At 41.7% G+C, this 24954-nt stretch overlaps 1 protein-coding gene across 1 annotated transcript in view; it reads right to left on the bottom strand.

The window, feature by feature from the left end:
- The window catches only part of LOC126161814 (tRNA-dihydrouridine(20) synthase [NAD(P)+]-like), a 78699-nt gene that overhangs the window by 12116 nt on the left and 41629 nt on the right, over positions 1–24954 (bottom strand). The window contains exons 4-5 of the mRNA XM_049917915.1: positions 18286–18573; positions 7210–7539 (exon numbers count right to left, since the gene is read on the bottom strand). Of these exons, the coding sequence (XP_049773872.1) occupies positions 7210–7539; positions 18286–18573 (618 nt within the window). The remainder of the gene's footprint in view (positions 1–7209; positions 7540–18285; positions 18574–24954) is intronic.

Here is a 24954-nt window from a genome sequence, read left to right as displayed (position 1 = left end):
ATGAAATTGTGGAAAGTTATGTACAATTTATCTCTGTTAATTAGTGTGACATGTGCCATCTTAACTGATGACAGGCGGTTTTTAACCAACATCAGTTTCTATTTTCTTTTTTGCATACTCTTACTGTTTCTAGTTATTTTTAAAACCAGTTTTTCATTTTATCTTCCCACATCCTCTCATAGACTTTAATGAATAGCTTCGATTCGGTATATTCTGTCATGTTCCTATTATTGTTCACTTGAAACACTACCTCTCTAATAGCTGCCTTAAATCATTCGAGATTTTCTTTTGCTTTGAAAATTAATTGCTGTTTTAATGAGTACCATCGATAAAAAATATTCTCTATGTTTCTAAAAATCTAAACGCATTTAATTTAATTTGATGACAATGTTGTTGTGGTCTTCAGTGTGAAGACTGGTTTCATGCATCTCTCCACACCAGTCTATCCCGTGCAAGTCTCTTCTTCTCTCATCTCTGAATGACTTCTGCATCCTACACCTGTTTGAACCTGCTTATTGTATCACCTCTTGGTCCCCCTTTACTATTTTTACCCTCTTCACTTCCCTCCAAAAGCAAACAGATAATTCTTTGACGCCTAAGTAAGTATCCTATAAACTGATTGCTTTTTCTTTTAGTCAATTTGTGCTATAATTTTTTCCCCTCATTCGATTCTGTTATAACCTGTAATCACCAATAATTGCGTGGATATTCAAACACACTCACTTAGAAACAATAGCTTGTTACATGATAACAACTCAGTATCTCTTATTCGAACTGCCGTGCTGTGACATGCGGTTGGCGCCGTTCGTAGCTAGGTGGCGCTCCCGCGCTCAGCCGAGTTGTGGAGCACCTCTATCGCCGTTTGCGCGTATTGTCGTGGCGGCACTGTTAGATGTTGTGGCACTGTCACAACACTTTTCCCCCCTTGAAAAAAAAAACACTCACTTCCTTGGAGACATGGACAGTGCGGAGACATCCATGGCCTCTGGTGAGGCCCCGAGAAGATCCCGCGGAGAGACACGAGAGTATGGTCGAAAATGTCCAGGACGGAAGCTCGTGCGTGGAACGTGCCTCCTGGACGAGATGATGGGTGAAAACTCCGGAGCAGCATCCATAGGTGTCGTGGACCTGGGGGTGTGCTCCAGCGAGGTGGGTCCCGGAGAAGGCGGTGTCGCGACTGGGGCCGGTTCCGGCATACTCGGAAGCGGTAGTGACATCAGCTGCATCAACACGTACGGTAGATCGGCAGCAGCGACAGGACTGGCTTCTCGGGCTGGTGGAGGCGAAGGAAGGGGCGGTGGCACTGGCGTGGCCACCACTCGTGGGCACATCTGGTCATAATGGCGAACAACCATGCCGTCGTCCGTACATATTTCACAAAGCCGGCGGCCGCGAAGAGCCTTGACCACCCCTGGAATCCATTTAGGGTGAGACCCATACCCTCGTGCCCACACGTCGGCACCCACCGAGTATTTTCCCACACTAGGGGACACAGCACAAGGCCTGACAGGGTGAAGCAGGTGCAGTAGAGTGCGCGGCTGGCGGCCATGCAAGAGTTCAGCAGGGCTGCGATCACCCAGATGCGTGAAGCGATAAGAACTCATAAATTGCAGCAGAGCGTCATCTGTGGAAAAATCACTAAGGAATTTTTTCATCTGGCTTTTGAAAGTGCGGACAAGGCGCTCGACTTCCCATTTTCAATTGCGGATGGAAGGGCGGTGCTGTAACATGATGAATCCCTTGTCCAGTACAAAAATCACGGAAGGCCTGCGAAGAGAACTGAGGGCCATTGTCCGTGACGATCGTGGATGGAAGACCTTCTAGCGCAAAGATTTTGGACAAAGCCAGCGTCGTCACCTCAGTGGTGGGCGACGGACATCGAACAACAAACGGAAACTTCGAGAAGGCGTCAATCAACAGTAGCCAATAAGTACCGAGGAAGGGCCCGGCAAAGTCAGCGTGCACCCATTCCCAACGCTGCACCGGATCAGGCCACGGAGAGGGCATTGTACGAGGTGCAGCCAGTTGTTGAGCACACTGACCACACGCAGCAACCATGTGAGCGATGTCCGAATCAATACTGGGCCAATAAACGTGCCTGTGGGCCAGGGACTTAGTCCAAGAAATACCCCAATGGCCTTCATGCAACAGGTTGAGGACATCTTTGCGAAGAGAGGCTGGCACCACGACCTGTGGAGATGCGCCATCCGTGGCCAGAAGAACAACACCATCAAGAACAGACAGACGAAGGCGCAACACATGGTAGTTGCAAAGGGGATCCGATGCCCGGCCCTGGGTCCTGTCCGGCCAACCCCGTTGAACAAAACCGATGACCTGACGCAGGACCGGGTCCCGCGCAGTAGCCGACGTGACCTGCGAACCTGTAAGTGGAAAACCCTCGACCGCACGACTCTCTTCCTCATCAATGTGGAAACAGAGTAGTTCATCATGATCGAAAACCGGGTCGGGGCTCATCGGCAATCGCGACAATGCGTCAGCGTTTGCGTGCTGGGCCGTGGGGCGATAGTGAATCTCATAGTGAAAACGAGACAAGTATAAGGCCCAACGTTGCAGGCGGTGAGCTGCCTTATCCGGAAGCGACGCCGATGGGCTGAACAGAGAGACCAGCGGCTTGTGGCCGGTGATGAGGTGAAACTTAAAACCATACAAAAAAACGCTGAACTTTTTTAGAGCATAAATGATAGCGAGCGCTTCCTTTCGATTTGAGAGTAATGTCGTTGCGCATTGTTGAGGGTCTTGGAAGCATAGGCGATGGGTCGTTCTGACCCATCCTCATACCGATGGGCGAGAACAGCCCCTAGGCCATACTGTGACGCGTCAGTCGCCAGAACCAAGTGCTGACCCGGACGGAATGTGGCAAGACAAGGCGCCGACTGCAAATGAGCCTTCAGGCGGACAAAAGCCTGCTCACACTCGTCGGACCAACAGAAAGGGACGTTTTTGCGTAACAGCTGATGCAGAGGATGAGCTACCGCCGCCGCGGATGGAATGAATTTGTGATAATAAGCAATCTTGCCTAGAAACGTCTGAAGTTCTTTGACCGTAGATGGCCGGGGTAGAGCGTTAATGGCCGCAACGTGCTGACGTAGAGGACGTATACCCTCACGGGACAAGTGGAAACCAAGATACACAATGGAGGGTTGGAAGAACTGTGACTTGTCCAGATTGCACCTCAACCCAGCCGAATGCAAGACCCGAAACAGTGAACGCAAATTGCGAAGGTGCTTCTCAGTGGAGGCCCCCGTGACAACACTGTCATCCAGATAGTTTATGCAGCCGGGAATGGAAGCCGTGAGCTGTTCCAAAAACCGCTGAAAAATGGCCGGCGCACTAGCGACACCAAATGGTAACCGCTGGTACTGATACAACCCACAAGGAGTGTTGATGACGAGAAATTCCTTGGAAGAAGCATCCAACGGCAACTGATGGTACACCTCCGATAAGTCAAGTTTGGAAAAGAACTGGCCCCAGTGAGCTTGGTAAATAACTCCTCAGGACGGGGAAAAGGATAAGTGTCAATGAGGCTGTGAGCGTTGACAGTGGCTTTAAAATCACCACAGAATCGCAGACTCCCGTTTGGTTTAGAAACTACCACGATTGGCGATGCCCATTTGCTGGAGGTAACAGGAAGGAGAATCCCTGAAACTGTTAACCTGTCTATCTCAGCCTTGACAGGTGCACGCAATGCCACCGGAATAGGGTGCGCCCAGAAAAACTTAGGGCGAGCTGTAGGTTTAAGAGTAATGTGGGCTTCAAAATCCTTGGCACGACCCAGACCAGTAGAGAACACGGACGAAAATTCAGAACACAATCCATCCAGCTGTTGATACGGAATATCCTCAGATATGAGGTGTACATCATCATCAATGGACAACCCGAACAACTGGAAAGCATCATAACCGAACAGGTTTTCAGTGCCCGCATGATCCACCACATAAAACGTGAGGGGCCTAACAACAGACTTGTAGGCAGTGGAAGCATCAAACTGGCCAATGATAGGAATTTTCTGTTTATTATAAGTTCTCAGATTTCGCACAACTGGAGGCAAGGGAGGGGAGCCCAACTCCAAATACATGCAAGAATTAATGAGAGTTACTACAGAGCCAGTGTCCACTTGCATGCGAATGTCTTTATCCAGAACACGAACAGTAACAATCAACTTATTTGTTTGAGAAAGCACACAGTTAACATCCATGTCCGATGCCTCGTCCTCGTCGACAGGAACTTTAGGGGACTGACACACAGAAGCAATGTGGCCTTTTTTCCTACATGAATTACACGTGGCCCAACGTTTTGGACATGCGGCCCTGTCATGCTGTACGAAACAACGTGGACAAGAAGGAAGTGCGGAACGAACCTGCTTCTGTGGCTGCTGTTTTCGCTGCGAGCATTGCGGCCCAACGCGACGTCGTTTACTCGAGTGAACCACCACCACATCTTTGTTCTCCTGTGAAACAGGCAAATTGTCCGTGTCGAAAGTTGACTGTACAGCGCCTACATCACACCACACGTCTATTTGGGCGCCAGCAGCGTGAGACACTTCAAAGGATTGAGCAATGCTTAGAACTTCCGACAACGACGGGTTTGGCAGTTGTAGGGCACGTTGCCGAACTACTTTATCAGGAGCAAGCCGTAGAATAGCATCCCTAACCATTGAATCAGCATAAGACCCATGATGAGTGTCCGTGACAAACTGACATTTCCTACTCGGACCGTGTAGTTCCGCTGCCCAAGCCCGGTAAGATTGATGGGGCTGTTTACGACACCAGTAGAACGCCACGTGGGCGGCAACGACGTGGGTGTTTTTTCGGTAATAGTTAGACAATAAGTCACACATTTCTTGGAAGGACAGAGAGGCAGGTTCCCGCAGAGGGGCTAACTGAGATAGCAGCTGATAGATCCGTGGGGAAATCCAAGATAGAAATAACGACTTACACATAGGAGCGCCGACAACGCCAAAAGCCAAGAAGTGTTGCCGCAAACGCTTCTCATAATCCTCCCAGTCTTCAGCAGCCTCGTCGTAAGGAGGGAATGGAGGCAGAGAAGAGGAAGACAGACGATGAGTAAGCGACGTCAACAACGCCTGAATAGCAGCCGTCAGCTGTGTTTGTTGTTCAATGAGTGCTTGCATAAGCTGTTCCATGTCTGCCCCGTCACGAACACACAAATCCACAATGCAGTGAAAATATCCGACCTCATCGCCAAGAAGTGTTATAACCTGTAATCACCAATAATTGCGTGGATATTCAAACACACTCACTTAGAAACAATAGCTCGTTACATGATAACAACTCAGTATCTCTTATTCGAACTGCCGTGCCGTGACATGCGGCCGACGCCGTTCGTAGCTAGGTGGCGCTCCCGCGCTCAGCCGAGTTGCGGAGAACCTCTATCGCCATTTACGCGTACTGTCGTGGCGGCACTGTTAAATGTCGTGGCACTGTCACAACAGATTCAGTGCCTCCTCATTAGTTACTTCATCTACTTATCCAATCTTCGGCATTCTTCCGTAGCAACACATATCAAAATCTGCTATCTCTTCTTGTCTAAGCTGCTTATTGCCCATATTTAACATTTTCAGAAAAGACTTCCTAACATTCAAATTTACACTGATGAGTCAAAACAATATGACCATCTGCTTAATAGCTTGTTTGACTGTCTTTGGAATCAAATACACCACTGATTCTGTGTATCAGGGATCCAACAGTTCGTTGGTAGGTTTGTGGAGATATTTGGCATTAGATGTCTACACACAGGTCCTGTAATTTGCTTAAATAACGGGCCACTGATTTGGGCACATGGTGATGGCACCCGATAGCAACCCATATGGGTTCCATAGCATTTACATCAGCTGAATTTGATCACCCGAGACATCAACATGAGATCACTATGATGTTCCTCAAATCACTGTAGCATGGCTCTCATTTCCACTTTCCATCTTTCCCTTCCTTGTTTGGTACTGGCTTGACATATGAGCTTATGATATTCATGCGGCCACTCTCTTTTCTGGAAGGTCTGTTTAATTTTCTTATAGGTGGAATCTATCTTTCCCTTGATAGTACATGCCTTACAGCCTTGCATTTTTCCTCTAGCCATTTCTGCTTAGTCACTTTGTACTTTTTGCAAATCTCATTTTTTACACATGTGTACTTCCCTTTCGACTGCTTCATTTGCTGCGTTGTTGTATTTCTCCTTTTGTTAATTAAAACCAATGTGATACATGTTAGTCAAGAATTTTTTCTAGTCCTTGCCTCCTTACCTATTTGATCCTCTGCTGCTTCCTCTATTTCATCTTCCAAAGCTATCCATTTGTCTTCTATTACTTTCCTTTTGCCCTGTTTCAGTAAGTCCTTGTCTAATGCTTGTTCTAAAACTCCGAACAAACTCTGGGCTCTTAACTAATCCAGGTCTCGTATCCTTCCTGCATTTTCTTCAGTTTTAATCTGCAGTTCATAACTAATGAACTACAGTTAGCGCTCGCATCTGCCCATAGAAAAGTCTTCGTTTAACATATGGTTACAAAATCTTTGTTATACCATTTAATGTGGTATACATCTCTATTCTTAGATAAATTCTCAGAGTCAGTACTCCTGAAGTTTTTCATTCTAGCTTTGTTCTATTTTTTTTTTTTTTTTTATTCTCCATCTTTTGTGTCTATGAACAATTGCAACTCTAAAGTTGTTTAGGATCATCACACCATGTACAATTTCTTTGTTGTTTGATAAAATATGGTCCAATTCACTTTTAGTTCCATTTGGTTCTTGCCAGGCCCATTTTTTTCTTCTAGAAGTATAGGACAAACGCGTTGTTTTCAGCAAGTTCTGCTAATGTGTGACCTCTGTTATTTCTAGTATCAAACACAAAATTATTCGCTGGTGTTGGTTTAGTTTTTGTTCTACTTTTGCGTTAATATCCTCCATTATCATCTTGTACTGAAACTGTTCTCAAGCTATAAAAAATTTGGTGATTACAAAAGTCGAGAAGTGGTTCATGAGACTGCTGAATACATCACTTGCACAGAAATATTGTCAAGTACTAATACAAACAAGCATACCCTTTCCAAGAAAACCTGGATTTGGCATAGTCTTAAATCAAGGAAATGTAAAACATCTATGCATAAATGTTTTCATACTTTTTCTTATGAAGTATTGTTAGTGTGTCTACACTGATGAAGCAATAAGAACTTACCAATAAGATGAACTATACTTCTTCCCATTCAATGTGACAACTGATTTGAAAAGCTTCTCTTCCTGTTGTGTGTTGTAAATGGGTTGCTTCAATCCTTGTTTCCGTGACCACATTAAGAGTCGTGTTTTTGGTAAATCTGTATCAGAAGCATAATCATTTCTCCTAAACACACATTTCCATTCAGTGATGTTTTCTTCTTCCTCTGAAAGTTTCCTTTTTTTGGCAGCTGGTTGCAAAGAAGAAGGAACTACATCTTCTCTTGTTAATAAACCAAGTTGTCTATATTCTGCTTGTTTATTGCAGCAATACTCCTTTAAATCCCAGAGTGAACTGCAATAGGTAAAATAATGGTTAGCATTATGTCCGAGTGTAACATTTAGTGATAACGTGCATTATGTGTCACTATGTACATACTATTTACTGCATGATAAGGAAAGCTCTGTCAGAATGTAAATAATTTAGGACATAAGGAGACAGCTCACCAAATAATGGAATCGTTGAGGTGTCAAAAGGGATGCAAAAAAAGAGTGAAAACTTTACACACACACACACACACACACACACACACACCGCTATGCTGTGCCAGCGGAACATGCAATGATTGTATGTTCAGTTGGCACAGTGTAGTGGCATAGATGTGCCAGCCTCCTTTTTCTGCTATCATTTTTTATCACATAAAACAGGTGTTCACCAAAAACTTATAACTGAGAAGAGTGCATGTAACATCAAAATTTTACATAAACTAACACTCTTCACATACAAGAGTTAAAAAAAGGTATGCATGTTTTGGGAGATGGTAGTATGGTCCAAAACAAGAAAATATCCATCAAACATGGCCTCTTAAATGCGTACCTTAAGAGCCATGAGCATTTGTTCACCCTCCGTATTGTCAAACACCTCTCTTCTACTGCAACTGAATGAGATAGCACAGTGGTTAGCACAATGAAGTTGCTTTTGGGACGATGACAGTTCAAAACCTGCATCCCGCCTTCCTGATTTAGGTTTTCTGTGATTTCCCAAAATGTTGGGACAGTTCCTTTAAAGGGGCATGGCTAATTTCCTTTCCTATCCTTGAATCAAACTGAGCTTGTGCTCCATCTGTAATGACCTCGATGCTGATATGACATTAAATGCTAATTTCTTTCTTTCTTCTGCTGCATGCTCTTTGCTTTCATGTTTCCCTGTTTTGAGAGGACCAAACCAAGAAAAAAATGTACAGTAAACACGGTCTCTAAAACGCGTATCTTAAGAGCTATGACCATTTGTTCATTTCCACCACTGTGAAACACATTTCTTCTCCTGAACAAGTGTTTGTAAGCATTTCAGAACCCATGTTTACTGGACATTTTCTTCTCGTTTCAGTCCATACTCTCATCTTTCACAATATGGAATACTTTTTTAATGCACAGTACATTTAATAAATATCTACTTTAACATGGGAGCTCATGTCATGTTTGGCTTATGCTTTAATTTCAGCAAGTGACTGTTTTCAGAAAGATGTTTACAGTAAAAAACATAGCACTAGTGCCTTCTCCCATCCCTCCCCTTCATCATCACATGCCTCTTCCCGACCCTGGTCTTGTGTGTGAGAGTTGTACTTAAATGAATGTGTGAGTTTTCAAAGCTGAACATTTCCTACATTCTTTTTCGTTATGTCTGTCTGTGACTCAACACCTCCATTACAAGAATAGTGAACTATCTTCCCCATACTGTTGTTATTCCAGCCTGGGCTTTCCATTTTTTGATTTCATAAAAACAATGTAAAGATTTATATCTTTGTCATTCACCAAGAACAACATGTTTCAACACAGGTGTTACAATCAACATCCTATGAAGATGGATTGCACCTTAAAGATGAATTTGCAAAGGTATCCCATGCAAATATGCATAAAAAGGAAAGATATTTTTATATTACTCTTCAATTATAAATTACAAAATGAAGTACTTTTGGTGTAATCAAATACAACAGTCTTAATTAGCCTCCAACAGTCAATATGGCCACTGGGTAATTCAAGATACAGCCAATTCAGATCCTGACATGGCAGTAATTTTCAGTACCAGTATGTGGCTGACAGTGGATCAAGTTTGTTATCATATCAATCATCAATATCCAGAATTAAACCTGAAATCTGTGTGCAGTGTCTTATCAAATGGGAGAAGATGACAGTAATGGTGATCATTCATCTGTCAGATATGAGGGCTAAGCTAGGGAGCCTAATGATGGGATTTAAGGGTATTAAGTTTTAGGCTGTATCATGTTTGGCCCAATATCTTCTCTCCCTCTCTCTCTTGTCATAATTAATACAAATGAGCAATAAACTACATTAAATAGTTATTCTTAAAATAAAACATTCTTGTGTTCTGAAAGGAAAAGTGCAAAACCATATTTACAGCAAAAATTCACAACTGGTAAACTTGCAGGCTATACTGTTTGGAAGAGTTGAAAAAAAAAAAAATAAGGTATTGGATACAGTTATTGGCTATAGGACAATTGAGAACATCCATAGAACATATTGTGAAACAGTACACATACAAACACTGAATTTTTTTCCTCTAATATGCAATATTTCTGAATGAATTATCTTCCTTTAATGCCTCCGTTATTCAGCCACATATTTTCAACTCGTTGTTTTGTTTTGTTTTAATTATGACAGTAAAGCCTTCAGTACTGAAAACAGATATTAAGCTGACTCCACATCAGTTGCTTCAGTTTTTATTGTTAATTGTTGGCTTCTTAATTAGATTTAAACATTTCACTGACAGTGCCATCACCTATGATGGAGCATTAATGGTTAAACAGTGTATTTTATGGAGCTCAATAAACTCTATCCTGTTTTCACTTTCTTGATTGTGACCAATGCTAAATGTTATCAAAAATAGGCAAATATTGTGTGTTTTGCTCACCCATTTAGTGACTTCCAGACTGATAAATTAGTGTAAGATTGTTAAAGTAACGAACCAACAACTCACCAAACAGCAGAGGTGTTGAGTCATCAACTAGGATATAAACAAGAGACAGAACTTTTCAAGCTTTCGGATGAATCCTTCTACAGAGCTACAAAGTGCACATGCGTGTATGCGCACGCACGCACGCACAGAGGTGTAAGCTTTATTGTCCTGGCTGACTGCACTGTGCTCCAGCACTGCTGCTCGACTGGGGTTAGATTTGATCTTGGGAAAACTGATTTGGGGAGAAAAGAGGCAGTGAAGAGAGAGACGGTTGGCTACGGGTGACTGACAGCTGGGATACACGGACAGAAGGCACATGCAATACGAAAATGACACCAGTGAGTTCATTTTGGGCACAGGTAGGAGGAGTCGTGCACAGTGCACAATGATGTGAAAGAGTGGATTGAAAAGGGAGGTAGAATGGAGGAAAAGTACGCTGTGGAGAGGAGTATGTAAGTGCAACCTAAGTGAAGTTAGGGTCCTGGGGCAGGGGTGGAGCTGCGTGTGAGACAGTAACTAGTGGGTATTGAGGCCAGGACGATTATAGGATCAATGAATAAGTTGCAAGGACAATTTCCATCTTTGGACTTCAGAAAAGCTGTTGTTGCAGGGAAGGATCTACATCTACATCTGTACTCCACAAGCCACCTGATGGTGTGTGGTGGAGGGTACCTTGAGTACCTATCGGTTCTCCCTTCTATTCCAGTCTCGTATTGTTCGTGAAAAGAAGGATTGTCGGTATGCCTCTGTGTGGGCTCTAATCTCTCTGATTTTATCCTCATAGTCTCTTCGCGAGATATACGTAGGAGGGAGCAATATACTGCTTGACTCCTCAGTGAAGGTATGTTCTCGAAACTTCCACAAAAGCCCGTACCGAGCTACTGAGCGTCTCTCCTGCAGAGTCTTCCACTGGAGTTTATCTATTTCCGTTGGATCTTCTCTACCTCTTCTATCAACCCTATCTGGTACGGATCACACACTGGTGAGCAACATTCAAGCAGTGGGCAAACAAGTGTACTGTAACCTACTGCCTTTGTTTTCAGATTGCATTTCCTTAGGATTCTTCCAATGAATCTCATTCTGGCATCTGCTTTACCGACGATCAACTTTATATGATCATTCCACTTTAAATCACTCCTAATACCTACTCCCAGATAATTCACGGAATTAACTGCTTACATTTGCTGACCTGCTATATTGTAGCTAAATGATAAAGGATCTTTCTTTCTATGTATTAGCAGCGCATTACACTTATCCACATTGAGATTCAATTGCCATTCCCTGCACCATGTGTCAATTCGTTGCAGATCCTTCTGCATTTCCTTACAATTTTCCATTGTTACAACCTCTCGATATACCACAGCGTCATCCGCAAAAAGCCTCAGTGAACTTCCGATGTTATCCACAAGGTCATTTATGTACATTGTGAATAGCAACGGTCCTACGACACTCCCCTGCAGCACACCTGAAATCACTCTTACTTCAGAAGACTTCTCTCCTTTGAGAATGACATGCTGTGTTCTGTTATCAAGGAACTCTTCAATCCAATCACACAACTGGTCCGATAGTCCATATGCTCTTACTTTGTTCATTAAACGACTGTGGGGAACTGTATTGAACGCCTTGCGGAAGTCAAGAAATGCGGCATCTACCTGGGAACCCGTGTCTATGGCCCTCTGAGTCTCATGGACGAATAGCGCGAACTGGGTTTCACACGATTGTCTTTTTGAAACCCATGCTGATTCCTACAAAGTAGATTTCTAGTCTCCAGAAAAGTCATTATACTCAAACATAATACGTGTTCCAAAATTCTACAACTGATCGACGTTAGAGATATAGGTCTATAGTTCTGCACATCTGTTCGATGTCCCTTCTTGAGACCGGGGATGACCTGTGCCCTTTTCCAATTCTTTGGAACACTACGCTCTTCTAGAGACCTACAGTACACTGCTGCAAGAAGGGGGGCAAGTTCCTTCGCGAACTCTGTGTAAAATCGAAATGGAATTCAATCAGGTCCAGCGGCCTTTCCTCTTTTGAACGATTTTAATTGTTTCTCTATCCCTCTGTCGTCTGTTTTGATATCTACCATTTTGTCATCTGTGCGACAATGTAGAGAAGGAACTACAGTGCAGTCTTCCTCTGTGAAATAGCTTTGGAAAAAGACATTTAGTATTTCGGCCTTTAGTCTGTCATCCTCTGTTTCAGTACCACTTTGGTCACAGAGTGTCTGGACATTTTGTTTTGATCCACCAACCGCTTTGACATAAGACCAAAATTTATTAGGATTTTCTGCCAAGTCAGTACATAGAACTTTACTTTCGAATTCACTGAACGCCTCTCGCATAGCCCTCCTCACACTACATTTCGCTTTGTGTAATTTTTGTTTGTCTCCAAGGCTTTGGCTACGTTTATGTTTGCTGTGAAGTTCCCTTTGCTTCTGCAGCAGTTTTCTAACTTGGTTGTTGTACCACGGTGGCTCTTTTACACCTCTCACGATCTTGCTTGGCACATACTCATCTAATGCATATGGTACAATGGTTTTGAACTTTGTCCACTGATCCTCAACACTATCTGTACTTGAGGCAAAACGTTTGTGTTGAGCTGTCAAGTACTCCATATGGCATATGTTGTGAAGCAATCACTGAAATAGAACATGTTGTCCTCAGCTGTGTGATATGACAATGTATGGTCGACTTTGCTCATGGCCACAGTTTGGCAGAGGCTAATCATTTGAGTGGACAGCTGGTTAATGGTCTTTACCACAAAATCCTGTGCAGAAAGTATAGCAGAGCCATTTGTTAATGGGAAATTCCTTTACGGTCACTCCCATTAGCCACCACACTGAGTCTCAACTTAGTTTGCGTGAATAATATATTATATGACTGCTCCCACAGGTGGTCTTTCTTCTGACAGCATAGGATTAGGCTGTTATGGGAGGACAATAGGATGTGCTAGTTGGGTGTATTGGACATGCCTTGCATCTGGGCCTTATACAGTGGTATGGCACTTTTGTTTAAGGGTGGGAGTAAGTATGGTGTATGGATGGACTAGAGGACTAGACTATTATATAGACCGGATGGGCAACAGAATGCCACTTTGGGAGGGATGGGAAGAAGTGTAGGTTGAAAATTTCTCATTTCCCAGCACAATCGTAGCTAGTTGAAGTCCTGGTGAAGGACTTGATTAAGTTATTCCAGTCTGTGATGATACTAGGCAATGAGAGCAGTGCTGGGTTTATATCGGGGGGGGGGGGGGGGGGGGGATGCGTGTCTGTGAAGGCCTTAGTAAGACCTTCAGTGTACTGGACAAAGGATTACTCATCACTGTGGATACACTATTCATGTGCAGCCACACTGTGTGTGAGAGATTTTTTAGAGTGGAAGGGATGGCAGCTAGCAATATGTAGGTACTGTTGATGGGTAGTGGACTTCATATCACCAAAGGTTTGGATGGAACTACTGGAGATGTGTAAGTCAACATCCAGGAAGGTAGCATACTGAGCTGAGGAGGACTAACTGAATACAGACAGAAGGTTTAGCTACAGAGGAACGAGGCTAGTGCCTTGGCCCTAAGTCCAAACATGTAGGTATTTTCAATGAACCTGAATCAGACATCAGATTTAGGTTTACAGATACAGGCAATAATGGGATGGAGTGTCTGAGAAATGTTGAATGAAGTGCCTTTGGTGTGTGCTTGGGTTGGAGGTGTCGGCCAACAAGAACAGAGATTCTTTTCAGAAAAGTACAGTAACAGCTACAATGTCTGATTTTTTTTTTTTTTTTTTTTTGGGGAGGGGTGGGGGAGGAGGTAGATTGGGTGAGGAAGAAGATCTATTCAAGGGAGAAATTCTAGAATGGCTCTCAGGATTTTAACAGGGTTTAATTGCTATGCTGGACTTCTGGGATCATTATGGGCAGGGCACATGGAAGGGTCTGACAGTTGACTGGTGTCCTCTGTCAGGTAATCATTGTGGTTCATTGTAAGAGAGGTGGAGTCTTTTTCTGCAGGGAAGATGGTTAAATCAGAGTCTGTCTTAAGATCATGTATGTTTGTTATTCTCTCTAGTGAAAAAATTGTGTTCTTAAGGATGGACACATGAAAGGACAGTGAGATCAAGCAGAAGGTAAGGAATTCCTGAAAAGTAACAAAAAGTGGTTGGTTAGGGGACAAAGAAAGTAATGGTTAGACGGAGGTACAAAATGCAGGAGGTAATGTTCAAAGTTGAATTTTTGTGGGCTTAGGTGAGAGTGGTTATAGTCTGATTTAAAGTAGTTGTCACTTGACATTTGCGCTGCGAAGTTGCGGCATTGTCACGTCAAGCACTGGCTGGAGGCAGCCGCCTCCGCGCATCGCTACCCCCGGCGGTAGAAAATCGTTTGAAAGCCTGTATCTTCTACAAAAAGTAAGTAAAAAATTTCAAACCGACATGTGATGTATATCTCTACAATGGCTCTCAATCTGTCAAATATCTATCCTTAATTTTAATTAGGACCAGAGTTACGTTAATTTGTTTGAAACTATTTCAATTCTCGATTTCGCAAACAGCTTCTAACTTATCACGTCATTACTGAAAAACTATTGGTGTCACAGCAAAATATTTTTTTTCCATTCATTACCAAAATAATGCACTCGGCAAAGAATCCTTAAAAGTTTTCGTACTGCATCACGTTTCCTGTATATAAATTTCTGAAAACAGCATTTTTAAGCAACCCTATCAGTACTGAACTCGAAACAAGTATGACGTTTAAAATCTCTATCTCCTATAAATATTATGTAAATATTTTAAAATTTACGTACAGTATCGGTCCCAGTGGTATCTATAAGCGAATCAAATATCTTTTCTTAATTTTAATTAGGGCCGTTGTTACATTAACTATTGAAGTGTGAGAAATTTTCGCGTCCAGAAAAGTTTTCTTCTTTAGATTGCAAATCTCGAAAACTATTACACACACTGAATAACATCTTGGTGTATATACAAAATGAAATAGAATTAAAATTCAGTCTAACTTACCGTAAGGAGATGACGAGAGCTGGCCAAACAGTATTTCTTAGTCTCACAACAAAAATAAGAATTAATCGAAATAAATTTTCAAACGCAATATTTAATGGCAGTAAGTACACTACACACTAATCAAACAATGCGAAAACACCGCTTAATTCAGAGTCACAGTCAGTGGAACTATCCGTCTCGCTGCTCGTATTGACAGATATAATTAAGTCTTCGACACTTTGTTGTAAGATACCTTCATTGTTCCATGCGTCCTGTATCACTCCTTTCACGTGATGTACTACCTTCTGCCAGTCTTCCGATGTCACAATTTCAACTGCCTCTTTCAAAAGGCGTTCCACTTCAATGTGAATTTCTTATTTTCTGCAGCAATATGCCGTTTAAACTGAGCCCAAATCAGCTCTATTGCGTTGAAATGGTAATGGTAAGGAGGCAATCGGAGCACTTTATGCCAGTATTTTTTTGCTACTTCATCCACAATGTAAATCGGGTTCTTTGGCTTGTGTTGCGATAGAAGTTCTAATAATTCTGCCCTTGTAAAATTACTGTCGAAGTGCACCTTATGTTTCTGTAACCAGCTAACAATGTCGTTTGTCCTCGTTGCCTTTGTGGGTGCTTTGTCTTGTATTACTGAATGATAAGGAGCTTTATCCATAACAATGATAGAGTTTTTTGTTAAGCCCTGGAGCACACAGTCTTCAAACCATTTCACAAAAGTATTGTGGTTCATCTCTTCGTGGTAGTCGGAGGTCTTATTTGAACTGAATAGCAGCAGACAATTTGGAATGAAACCTTTTGAATTTCCAGCATGTGCTACAATTATCCTTTTTCCTCTGCCGATCGGAGCTGCCATGAAGCTGATGGTACCGTCTGCCCAGCCTTTTTTTAAACTGTGTCCTGCATTCACCCACATTTCATCAAGCCAAACGATATCATTAAAATTCTCTAAGAAAGCGGCATCGCCAGGCTGCAATATCTTGGCGTTCCATTAGTAACTTTCTGCCAGAGATGGATTTATAGCGGAATCCTAACATTTTCACGACTCGTAACAAAGATGATTTACTACCCTGAAACAGGTCAGCCGCTGTGAGGGTAGCATGTAGTTTTTTGAGCGTCGGATACTCCTTCCTCGAATAAAATGCGTATATTTGACAACAAATGCCATCTTCCAGAAAAGAGTCAAGTTTTGTGACCCTCTTCTCTAGTCGCCTCTTTTTCCCAGGTGTATCCAATTTAGATGATTCACTTGAGCCTTCTTTCGTGAATTTCTCCTTGCATATTCTTATTACTGATCGTTCGCTAACTTGCAGAGCAGCTGCAGTTCGCTCCGCCACCTTATCCAAAGCAATGAGATGCCCTCCTGCATCCCTCTCTCTCTCTCAAAATACTCCCTTAAGGGTCACACGTATTCACACGCCTGACTGCATATAACGACGCCATGTCCGCCACTTTTTGGAGGTTTCCGAGGAGTGTGCAGCCTCAGCCTCCCTCTCTTGCGACTGCTTTCATCAGACATCGTAAACATGCGAAGCTACAAGTCACTCAAATCTCTCACCCGCACGTCTACAACGGCTCGCTGAGGACTGGCTGGCACAATGCCTTAGTCAGCTCAGCAGAGCGAAGTGGCAATGCAGTGGCAGCCGACAGCGCCAGCTGCCATCGGTTTATTGGTGGCAGGAGCCCTGCAGCCTGTTGCCTGTCAAGTGACAACTACTTTAAATCAGACTATAGTCACAAAAAAGCTTTTCTGCAGTAAGGATTGGTACCCTTGCCACATAGGTCATACTCCTGTGGAAGACTCACATGCATATTCTGTCTATACATCCACCCAGTAAATCCAAAACCAATCACATCATGAGCTTATCTCATTCTGTCCAAAGCAGTACTACCTGTGAGAGCACTCATATCATATACCAGCTCTGCCGTAATTTTTGTGCAACACTTTATGTGGGCATGACCTCTAACTGGCTGTCTACCCAAATGAATGGTCACTGTCTGTGGACTAGAGCAAGGTTGACCACCCAGTGGCAAAACAACACATCTCATCTGGATCCTTCCCTTCCATCCTAACTTCACCAAATTACGTACATGGGAACTGTCCTTTCAACATATCCTTTGATTCTGTGATCACGTTCACCTGACGCTATACTAGCCACTGTTCCTCACCCACCTCCATCTTGCCTCATGAATCTAACTACAATCATCTTGCACTCCAGAGTCTCCCTATTACTCTGTTTTATCTCCTCTCTTAATCCATCCTTTCACATCACCAAGCAGTGCATGCAACTTCTGTTCTCTGCACCCAGAGTGAGCTTACAGGCAACACGTTTCTATTCTGCATGCCTGCTGCCTCTCCCTCACAACTGTGAGCCCCACCCCTCCTCATTTCCTTTCCCCCTCCACCCACACTATCCGACACACACCACTCTTTACCCCAGTCAACCTCCAGAACTTGCACAATGTGATAAGGTGGGAGAATGAAGTGATAAATTGTATGTGTACTCTACAGTTTTGAACAAGAATTTGTCCAAAAACTAGCAATGCTCACAGTCTTGTTTATTTATCTATCAATAACTCAAAGCCTCAACTATTTGGTGAGTTGTTACCTTTAGTTCTTCATTTATGATATTCCACCATTGCCGTATTTACAAGGACATGTTATCTCATATTTCTTGTTCTTTTAACACACACCACTTGCTTTGGCTGCTCTCTCCTGACAACTGACATGCCAGGGAAGTGCTTCATCATGTGGGGACTATGTTTCTGCTCATGATTGTGTCTTGAATAATTGGTATAGGAACAGGCACAAAATTACTTTCTTTTCTTTTTTTACACAACTAGATGTTTTCTCACTGTCAACAACAATGAACACTTAATAATAGTGTTACCAAATGCACAACTGAAAGAAAATCATGACATTTCAAAACACACAGAACAGTTGGGACTAGAAAAATGATGCTAGTGGCTTTAGTATGGCATGTACATTTTTGGTTCTTATGGTGCGCCAACCCACAAAACGTGTTTAAATGACAGTGATGTTCTTCACAATATGCAGTGTTCTAGTTTTATTTGGAACAAAATTAAGGATGCAGATATGAATTAAAAGTTTGTTAACTCACCAGATTTGATCCAAGGTTTGCATTTCCAAGAACTTCTTCCCGAGCGGAGTTTCCTGAAGTTCACGTAGCATGTTCTGAACGCAATATTTTGTATTTGAAGGTGAATTGTCATAGTCCACAGCATACTTCAGATATGCACGTATAACATCATCCAGAGGCAGCTTACCATCTTTTCGAAAGATAGAACAGTTCCACTGTGCAGCTCTTGCAATCATTACACTAGAGCATCCAGTTTCCTTCCAGAAATTCTCAATGTCTTTGTATGTGTCCATTTCCTTTGAACCCCCACTGTAATGTAATTGCACAGATATTTATAATTATTTTTTAAAAAACAGAGTTGTGCCAGTCACTATATATCACGAAATCTTACATTAAAGTTTGACACTTATTGCATACCTTCTAACAATGAGTATGCTGGAACAACTCTGATATTAGTTCTACCAATAGTACTAGTTATACATAGCAAAAATTATAACCATTCACATTTACATATACCTTCAGTGTATCTGTATCACCTGCTATACAGAGTCAATGTATAATGTATGTCAAAAGGAATTAGACTTTTTAATGTAATACTACAACATAACAGAATATTTTACGCATAGACTCAGATGTAACTATGTAATATAACTAAAGTAAAACCTCATTTGTGGCTCAGTAAACCCCATTTATCTTACCCTCATTAACCCAGATCTACAGTCCATCCATATTTTTTTAGTACTGTAACCTAACAATATTCAGTACTCTGGAAGTAAAAATGTCAACAATTGATGATGGCTCACTGGACAGTCCACCTAATAAGTTAACATTGAGATGTACAGTACTTTACTTCTCTGGCTTGCTGCAAGTGCGAAATGCATTCACAGACAAAACGGTAAATGTACTGCACAGGATGGATAAAGGCTGAATTTGCAGTTGGAACTGCAGTTGTGCCAGACTGGAGGCATAATCCACGTGTGAATATTTCTGATCCTACTTCCTACTGACATGGTCTGGACAATGAATATAGAAAATTAATTATACGAATGTATGGTGTCTGTTCTTTTGGACATGTCCAGCACACACTTTCACACGCTGCTGCTGAATCTGTGTAATGTCCTGATGCAGCTGATTTCAGTAATCCCTGCCCTTTCCTTTCTCCTCACCTCCTTCGATTTACATATAACATTGAAAATGATGACAATGTCGAATCGTCAGCATTCGTTGAAGCTTTTGCAAACATCATTCAATACTCAGACATATGTGTTAATGATATAAATTACTGGCTGTGAATGACAATGTACGATTTCTGATAATAAAATCACTGTTGTCTGACTCACTGCAGACAGTGATGATGGATTAGCTGATGAAGCTAGGTGCTCAGTCTGAAGACATAATACATATAGAGACAACAACACAGCTGGACAAAATAATGGTTTATTTGAAATGTCAGGCAAAATAACTTCAGCCACTCTAATGCTGGTGAAATGCCTGCTTGACCATGCTGCACATATGCAATGTAAGAATCCAGCTCAAAAGAATCTTCAGCACATAAAACTCACTGATTTTCTAAATTCCTGCTAAAAATTTGTGTGAAAATAATATATAATTTGTATGTTTGTATGAAAGCAAATATGACATGCATTTATGGCATTTAACCGATATCACTCTAATTTGTTCTAAATTTTCAGATTATCCCAATTTTCTATAATCCAGATGATTTACAGTCCCAACTAGTCTGGATGAATGAGGTTCAATTGTACTGAGTCATAATGTATGCTCAAGAGTAACTTTGCTAGTTACAAACAGAAGTAATGCCTTGTCTCTATTACAAAAAATCACTCTCTCAGTGCAGAGGTAAATGAAATTCACTGTTTACCATATGAAATTAATTATTCAGCAGTGTGACACACAACATAAATGTTCAAGTAAGAACATAATAAGTTCACTCAAAAGAGTAACTCAGATATAAGTTTCAACTTTATAGCCTCTGACGATGTGTCTAGCATTAGAAGATGAAATGTTAGGCACAGAAATACATCTTAGGGCACGAACTAATGTCCATAAAGCAGAAGTAATCAAGGAAGCAAGTACCGGCCATGGAAGCCTGCAAAGTTCAATCAAATGCCTTTATGGAAGGTCATGTCGAGAAAAGACACACAGAACAAGAGATCTTGTTTACTTTGTTCTCTCATGTTTTTGCTGTGATGCACACACACATTGACAACACCAAATTTTCCAAGATTGAAGATAAACTTCATTTCGACAGCTGAACTGCAACTACACAGAGTCAGTGTTACTCCACCTGCGAGACGGCCGCTATGTACTGTAAGTTCACAGAAACACACAGCTTCATTGGTAATAACTTGTGTTGTGATGTCTGGGACATGATCGATAGAATGACATATCAGACCACAGAAACAGATCATGCACTAACAATAAATAGACAGAAGGTGAAATTTGACAGTTTGCAAAAGAGGAAAGTGACTTTCCTACCTTCAGGCGTAGGTCATACAGTTATTAATATATCTGCCAGCTCCTGTTTAAGAGTGAAAGAGACATGATGGTCAAAGGAGGAATCTATGCTGTTACACTTTCAAGAATATCAATGGAAGACATAGTTACTATAACATAAAAATTTGGGACATAACAGAAACTGGGAGACACAGCTAGTTTACAGCAGATCCCAAAACTTCCATTCTTAGGATAACAAACAAACATACAAATGCAAGTCTCTTCAACTTCTTCCACTGACAAGAAGCACCTCATCAAATCAGAAGCATTGCCACCGAGATTGTGTAGTTTACCAAAAATTCACAAATCCATTAAGACCTTGCACTATTGACCATCCAACACGTGGAACTGCCCAACACTTGGTTGCTCTTCTGCAGACATTTCCAGAAGGTCAAGAAGAAACCCTTCTGTTAGCTGACACTTTTGTTATATGGCCTCATGGGGAAAGCAAACTCCCAGAATTTCTAAATTTTCTGAATGATGTTAATTCCAATATAAAGTTCACTACTGAAAAAGAGAAAGGAGGACAGATTTCATTTTTGGAACTACCACTACTTAGAAAAACTGATGGAAGTTCAGGGAACAAAGTCAAAGAACGTCCACTCACACAGATAAATACCTTTGCAAAAATTCCAATCACCATCCAACCAGCTAACAGGATTGAGCAAAACAGGAGTGACCTAGGCTTAAAGTATTTGTGAATCATAGTACTCAGAAAAAGAGCTCAATCACTGAAGAACTACTTACAGAACAAATGGCTATTCTTACAAAGAGAAAAAAATAGTGCACCAGATCCTCAAAGCTCAACAGCTTTTAGTGAAAAAGAATCATTTAAAGGGAAAGTTTTCCTCCCTTTGGTAGCAAAAGTCACACATTACATCAGCAAAGTACTATGAAGACACAGTATTAGCACGGTGTTTAAACTAACAAGAAAGGTACGTGAATATTTGAACACTGCAGTGGATCAGTGCCCATACTTGCCACAGGATGTATGAAATCCCTTGCATATGCAGTCAAGTATACATAGAAACTACAAAAACAAGAATTAACACCTGACTTAAGGGACACTAGCACATTTGTTGTCTAGGAAAAATGGGTAAACTGGTAGCAGCATATCATGCACTGGGATCAGGGACCCATGAGATTTGTTTATCCCATTCTATGGTTTTATCAAGAACCAGTCATTACTGTGCTAAGAGAGGCCATAGAAATTCAAAAGCACCAAAACAACTTTAATAAAAAAGGACTGAAATTAGACAAGTTATGGGGCTTAGTGCTAAATACAGTAAACAGTGACAACCCTCATCCATTATGAGCTCCCTAACACACGTCAGCATGACTCTGTGATCTTAGGCATCAATCTGATGATGCCATAAACTGACAGTTGTGTGGATATGTAAAACAATTCAGCTAGCTGGTCTTGTTTAAGTCTGTAATTATGTCTGAGTGAGTCACTGTGATGTTTCCAGCATTAGGGGACAAAACCTTAGACACAGAAATATCTCTTGGACCATGGCCTAATGTCTATAAAACAAAAATCAGTAACGACAAAAACACCAGTAAAAACTGCAGATGTCACAGTAACAAGCTACAGAGAGATAAAATTAAAATCTCAGTATAATTCAAGAGATGGATCAGAAAAACAGAGAGTGAGTGAAGGCATCTGGAGTGATGGTATTTCAATAGAAATGTTTAAAGCTGGTAAAAAAAGAAAAGAAATAATCATATGCCATACCTTACTTGAAGACCCTCAAGAGGGATGTTAGTTGTCTGGTGCAAGTTTTTTAATTGGACATCACTGTAACGACTTGGTGCCCCTAACCCAGCCCATAATCCTGTTAGGGAAAGAAAACCTATAGTTTAATGTGGAATCTGAAGTACGTGCCATTTCTGGCATATTTTCACATCACAGAAATGAGGGCTGATGTCTGACCACGATCTCATGAGCTTTCGGTTCAGGCAGGTGCTTTACCACTACATCACCAAGTGTGGCTGGTTAAAGCTGGTAGCAAAGTGACGTAAAAGTAGTGTGTGAAATTATTTACAGAATGTATACTTGGCAGTTTTTGTTTTAGGGGCATTTGGCCATGGTCCCAGGCATATTTCTCTGCCCAACGTCTCTGAAGAGGTCATCAGAGACTATCAGACATGGATAGCAGCACAAACATAAATAAAATCAGCATGTCAAATAGTTTATATGCATCCGTGAAAAGAGTCAGTTTGTGATGTCATCACACTGCCGCCTAAGACTTCACAGCAGAGCTTACATTATGAAGCTTGCAGTGGGGAATAGTTGGTGCTATCTGATAATACCCACAACTTGAGTAATTTCAATCTTTCTTCTTTTCTGTTAAGGCAGTTTATGTGCTTTTGAATTTCTATGGCCTCTGTACATCTTAGTGTGCTAATGACTGAATCTTGGTAAAACCTTTGAAACACAGAAACAAATTTTCTGGTTCCCTAGTCCCGGCATATGACCTTATACTGCAGATTTACCCATGTTTCCCCAATGACAATACTGCTCTTGCGTTTCTTGAGTTGGATGTTAATTCCTTTTTGTGTAGTTCTTATATTCACTTAACCACATGTGCAAGGGATTTTGTACACTTCTGCAAGGCAATCGGTGGGTTTGGCCCATGGAACATACATTTCTTGTTGTTTTAAGCACTGTGTCAAAACTGTCTTCTTAGTGCTCTGCTGATGTGACCTGTGATTTCTGTTACAAAAGCCTTTTAATTGGCTCTTTTTCACTATATGCCCTGCATCTTTTAGGACATACTGCACTATTTTTTCTTTGTCAGAGTAGCTGTTTCTTCTTGAAGCAGTTTTTAAATGGTCGAACTCGTCCCTCAAACACTGTAGTTCACAGATTTTTTCAGTTGGGTCCATCAAGCTTTTGATCACTCCTCTTCTGTGCTTAGGAAGATGAAATGAGAAACATGCTCTGGATCACAGTCTAATGTGGAAAAAAAGGAAGGAAAAAGCAAAATCAGAAGAAGAAGAAGAAGAAGAAGAAGAAGAAGAAACCACCAAGGGTGCATTGTATGGTAATTTTGAACTGTTGCAAAAGAAGATAATCATCCAAAACTGAAATATTGCTGTAGTCATTCTCCATCCCATTTCACTCAGCTTCAACCAAATCCACATTATCAACCATTAGGAAAAAAGCATTGATTAAATTTACATTAATATATGGAAGAATATATTGTAACCACATAACCAGGATCAAGTCCTAATCCAAAAGCAGGGTCATCAATGAGGTACAAAGTTTAGCACTAGAATCACAATTATTATGAACACCAACATACAGCTCAACAAAACAGCTTCCTGGACGAGGCAGAGGCAGGGGTGGAAAGGGGGGGGGAGGGGGGGAAGTTCTGCTATTTATGCCAACACTGAATATTCCAGAATATGCAAACATTACAAACATAAGAAATTTCAAGAACCTTCCAGAAATAACAAATACTAGCTGGCGATCAGACCACTACTCCACCATGCATGCAGCAAAGCTGGTGGCATTCATCCCTCACCAGGAGAAACATCTACCTGCTGTTTCAGCAGTTCTCATTGGAGCTGGCTGCAATATCCTAGATGTGAATCTTGTCAGCGATCCTCTGTATGGCAGTGCTAGAGGATCCTCTCATTCTGACCGTGTTGTCACATTTTCTTCACTATAATGAGCATCAAAAGTAGCTGCTCCTGTCAAAGATTCGCTGTCATCGACCTGGCCTATAGTTTCCTAGAATGAGATGTTTCCATCACCGATCGGCATCTCAGAACTATAGTTGTCTCTGTCCTTTTGTCTTGTTGATGAAGAGTCATAATCATTGACATTGTTTGTGACAAACAACAAAGGATATGATACGGCCCAAAGTAGCTATTAGTAAGTTTTCCAGTAATCTCACTTTCCACACAGGTGTAAAAATCCATCCCAAGTGTACTAGGATGTATCCCATTGACCAGTGCTGGGTGTTGTAGTACTCTCTGTCATTCTTCCTGGTGATGAGTTGTGTCATGTTGTCAACTTGAGTATTGTCTGGTTCAAATGGGACAGTGTATCCATTGTTGTTTCAGCCTTGTGACAGTGGATCACAAAGAAAAATGTGAAGCCTGTAGTGTCTTGCTTTGCTGGTTGTAAGCAAATGTCATGTCGGGTAGTATTCTTTCCCAGTCTCT

Source organism: Schistocerca cancellata, chromosome 2 (assembly GCF_023864275.1).
Source record: "Schistocerca cancellata isolate TAMUIC-IGC-003103 chromosome 2, iqSchCanc2.1, whole genome shotgun sequence".
In the NCBI taxonomy this organism is placed as follows: Eukaryota; Metazoa; Arthropoda; class Insecta; order Orthoptera; family Acrididae; genus Schistocerca; species Schistocerca cancellata.
This window is presented reverse-complemented; position numbering and strand designations above follow the sequence as displayed.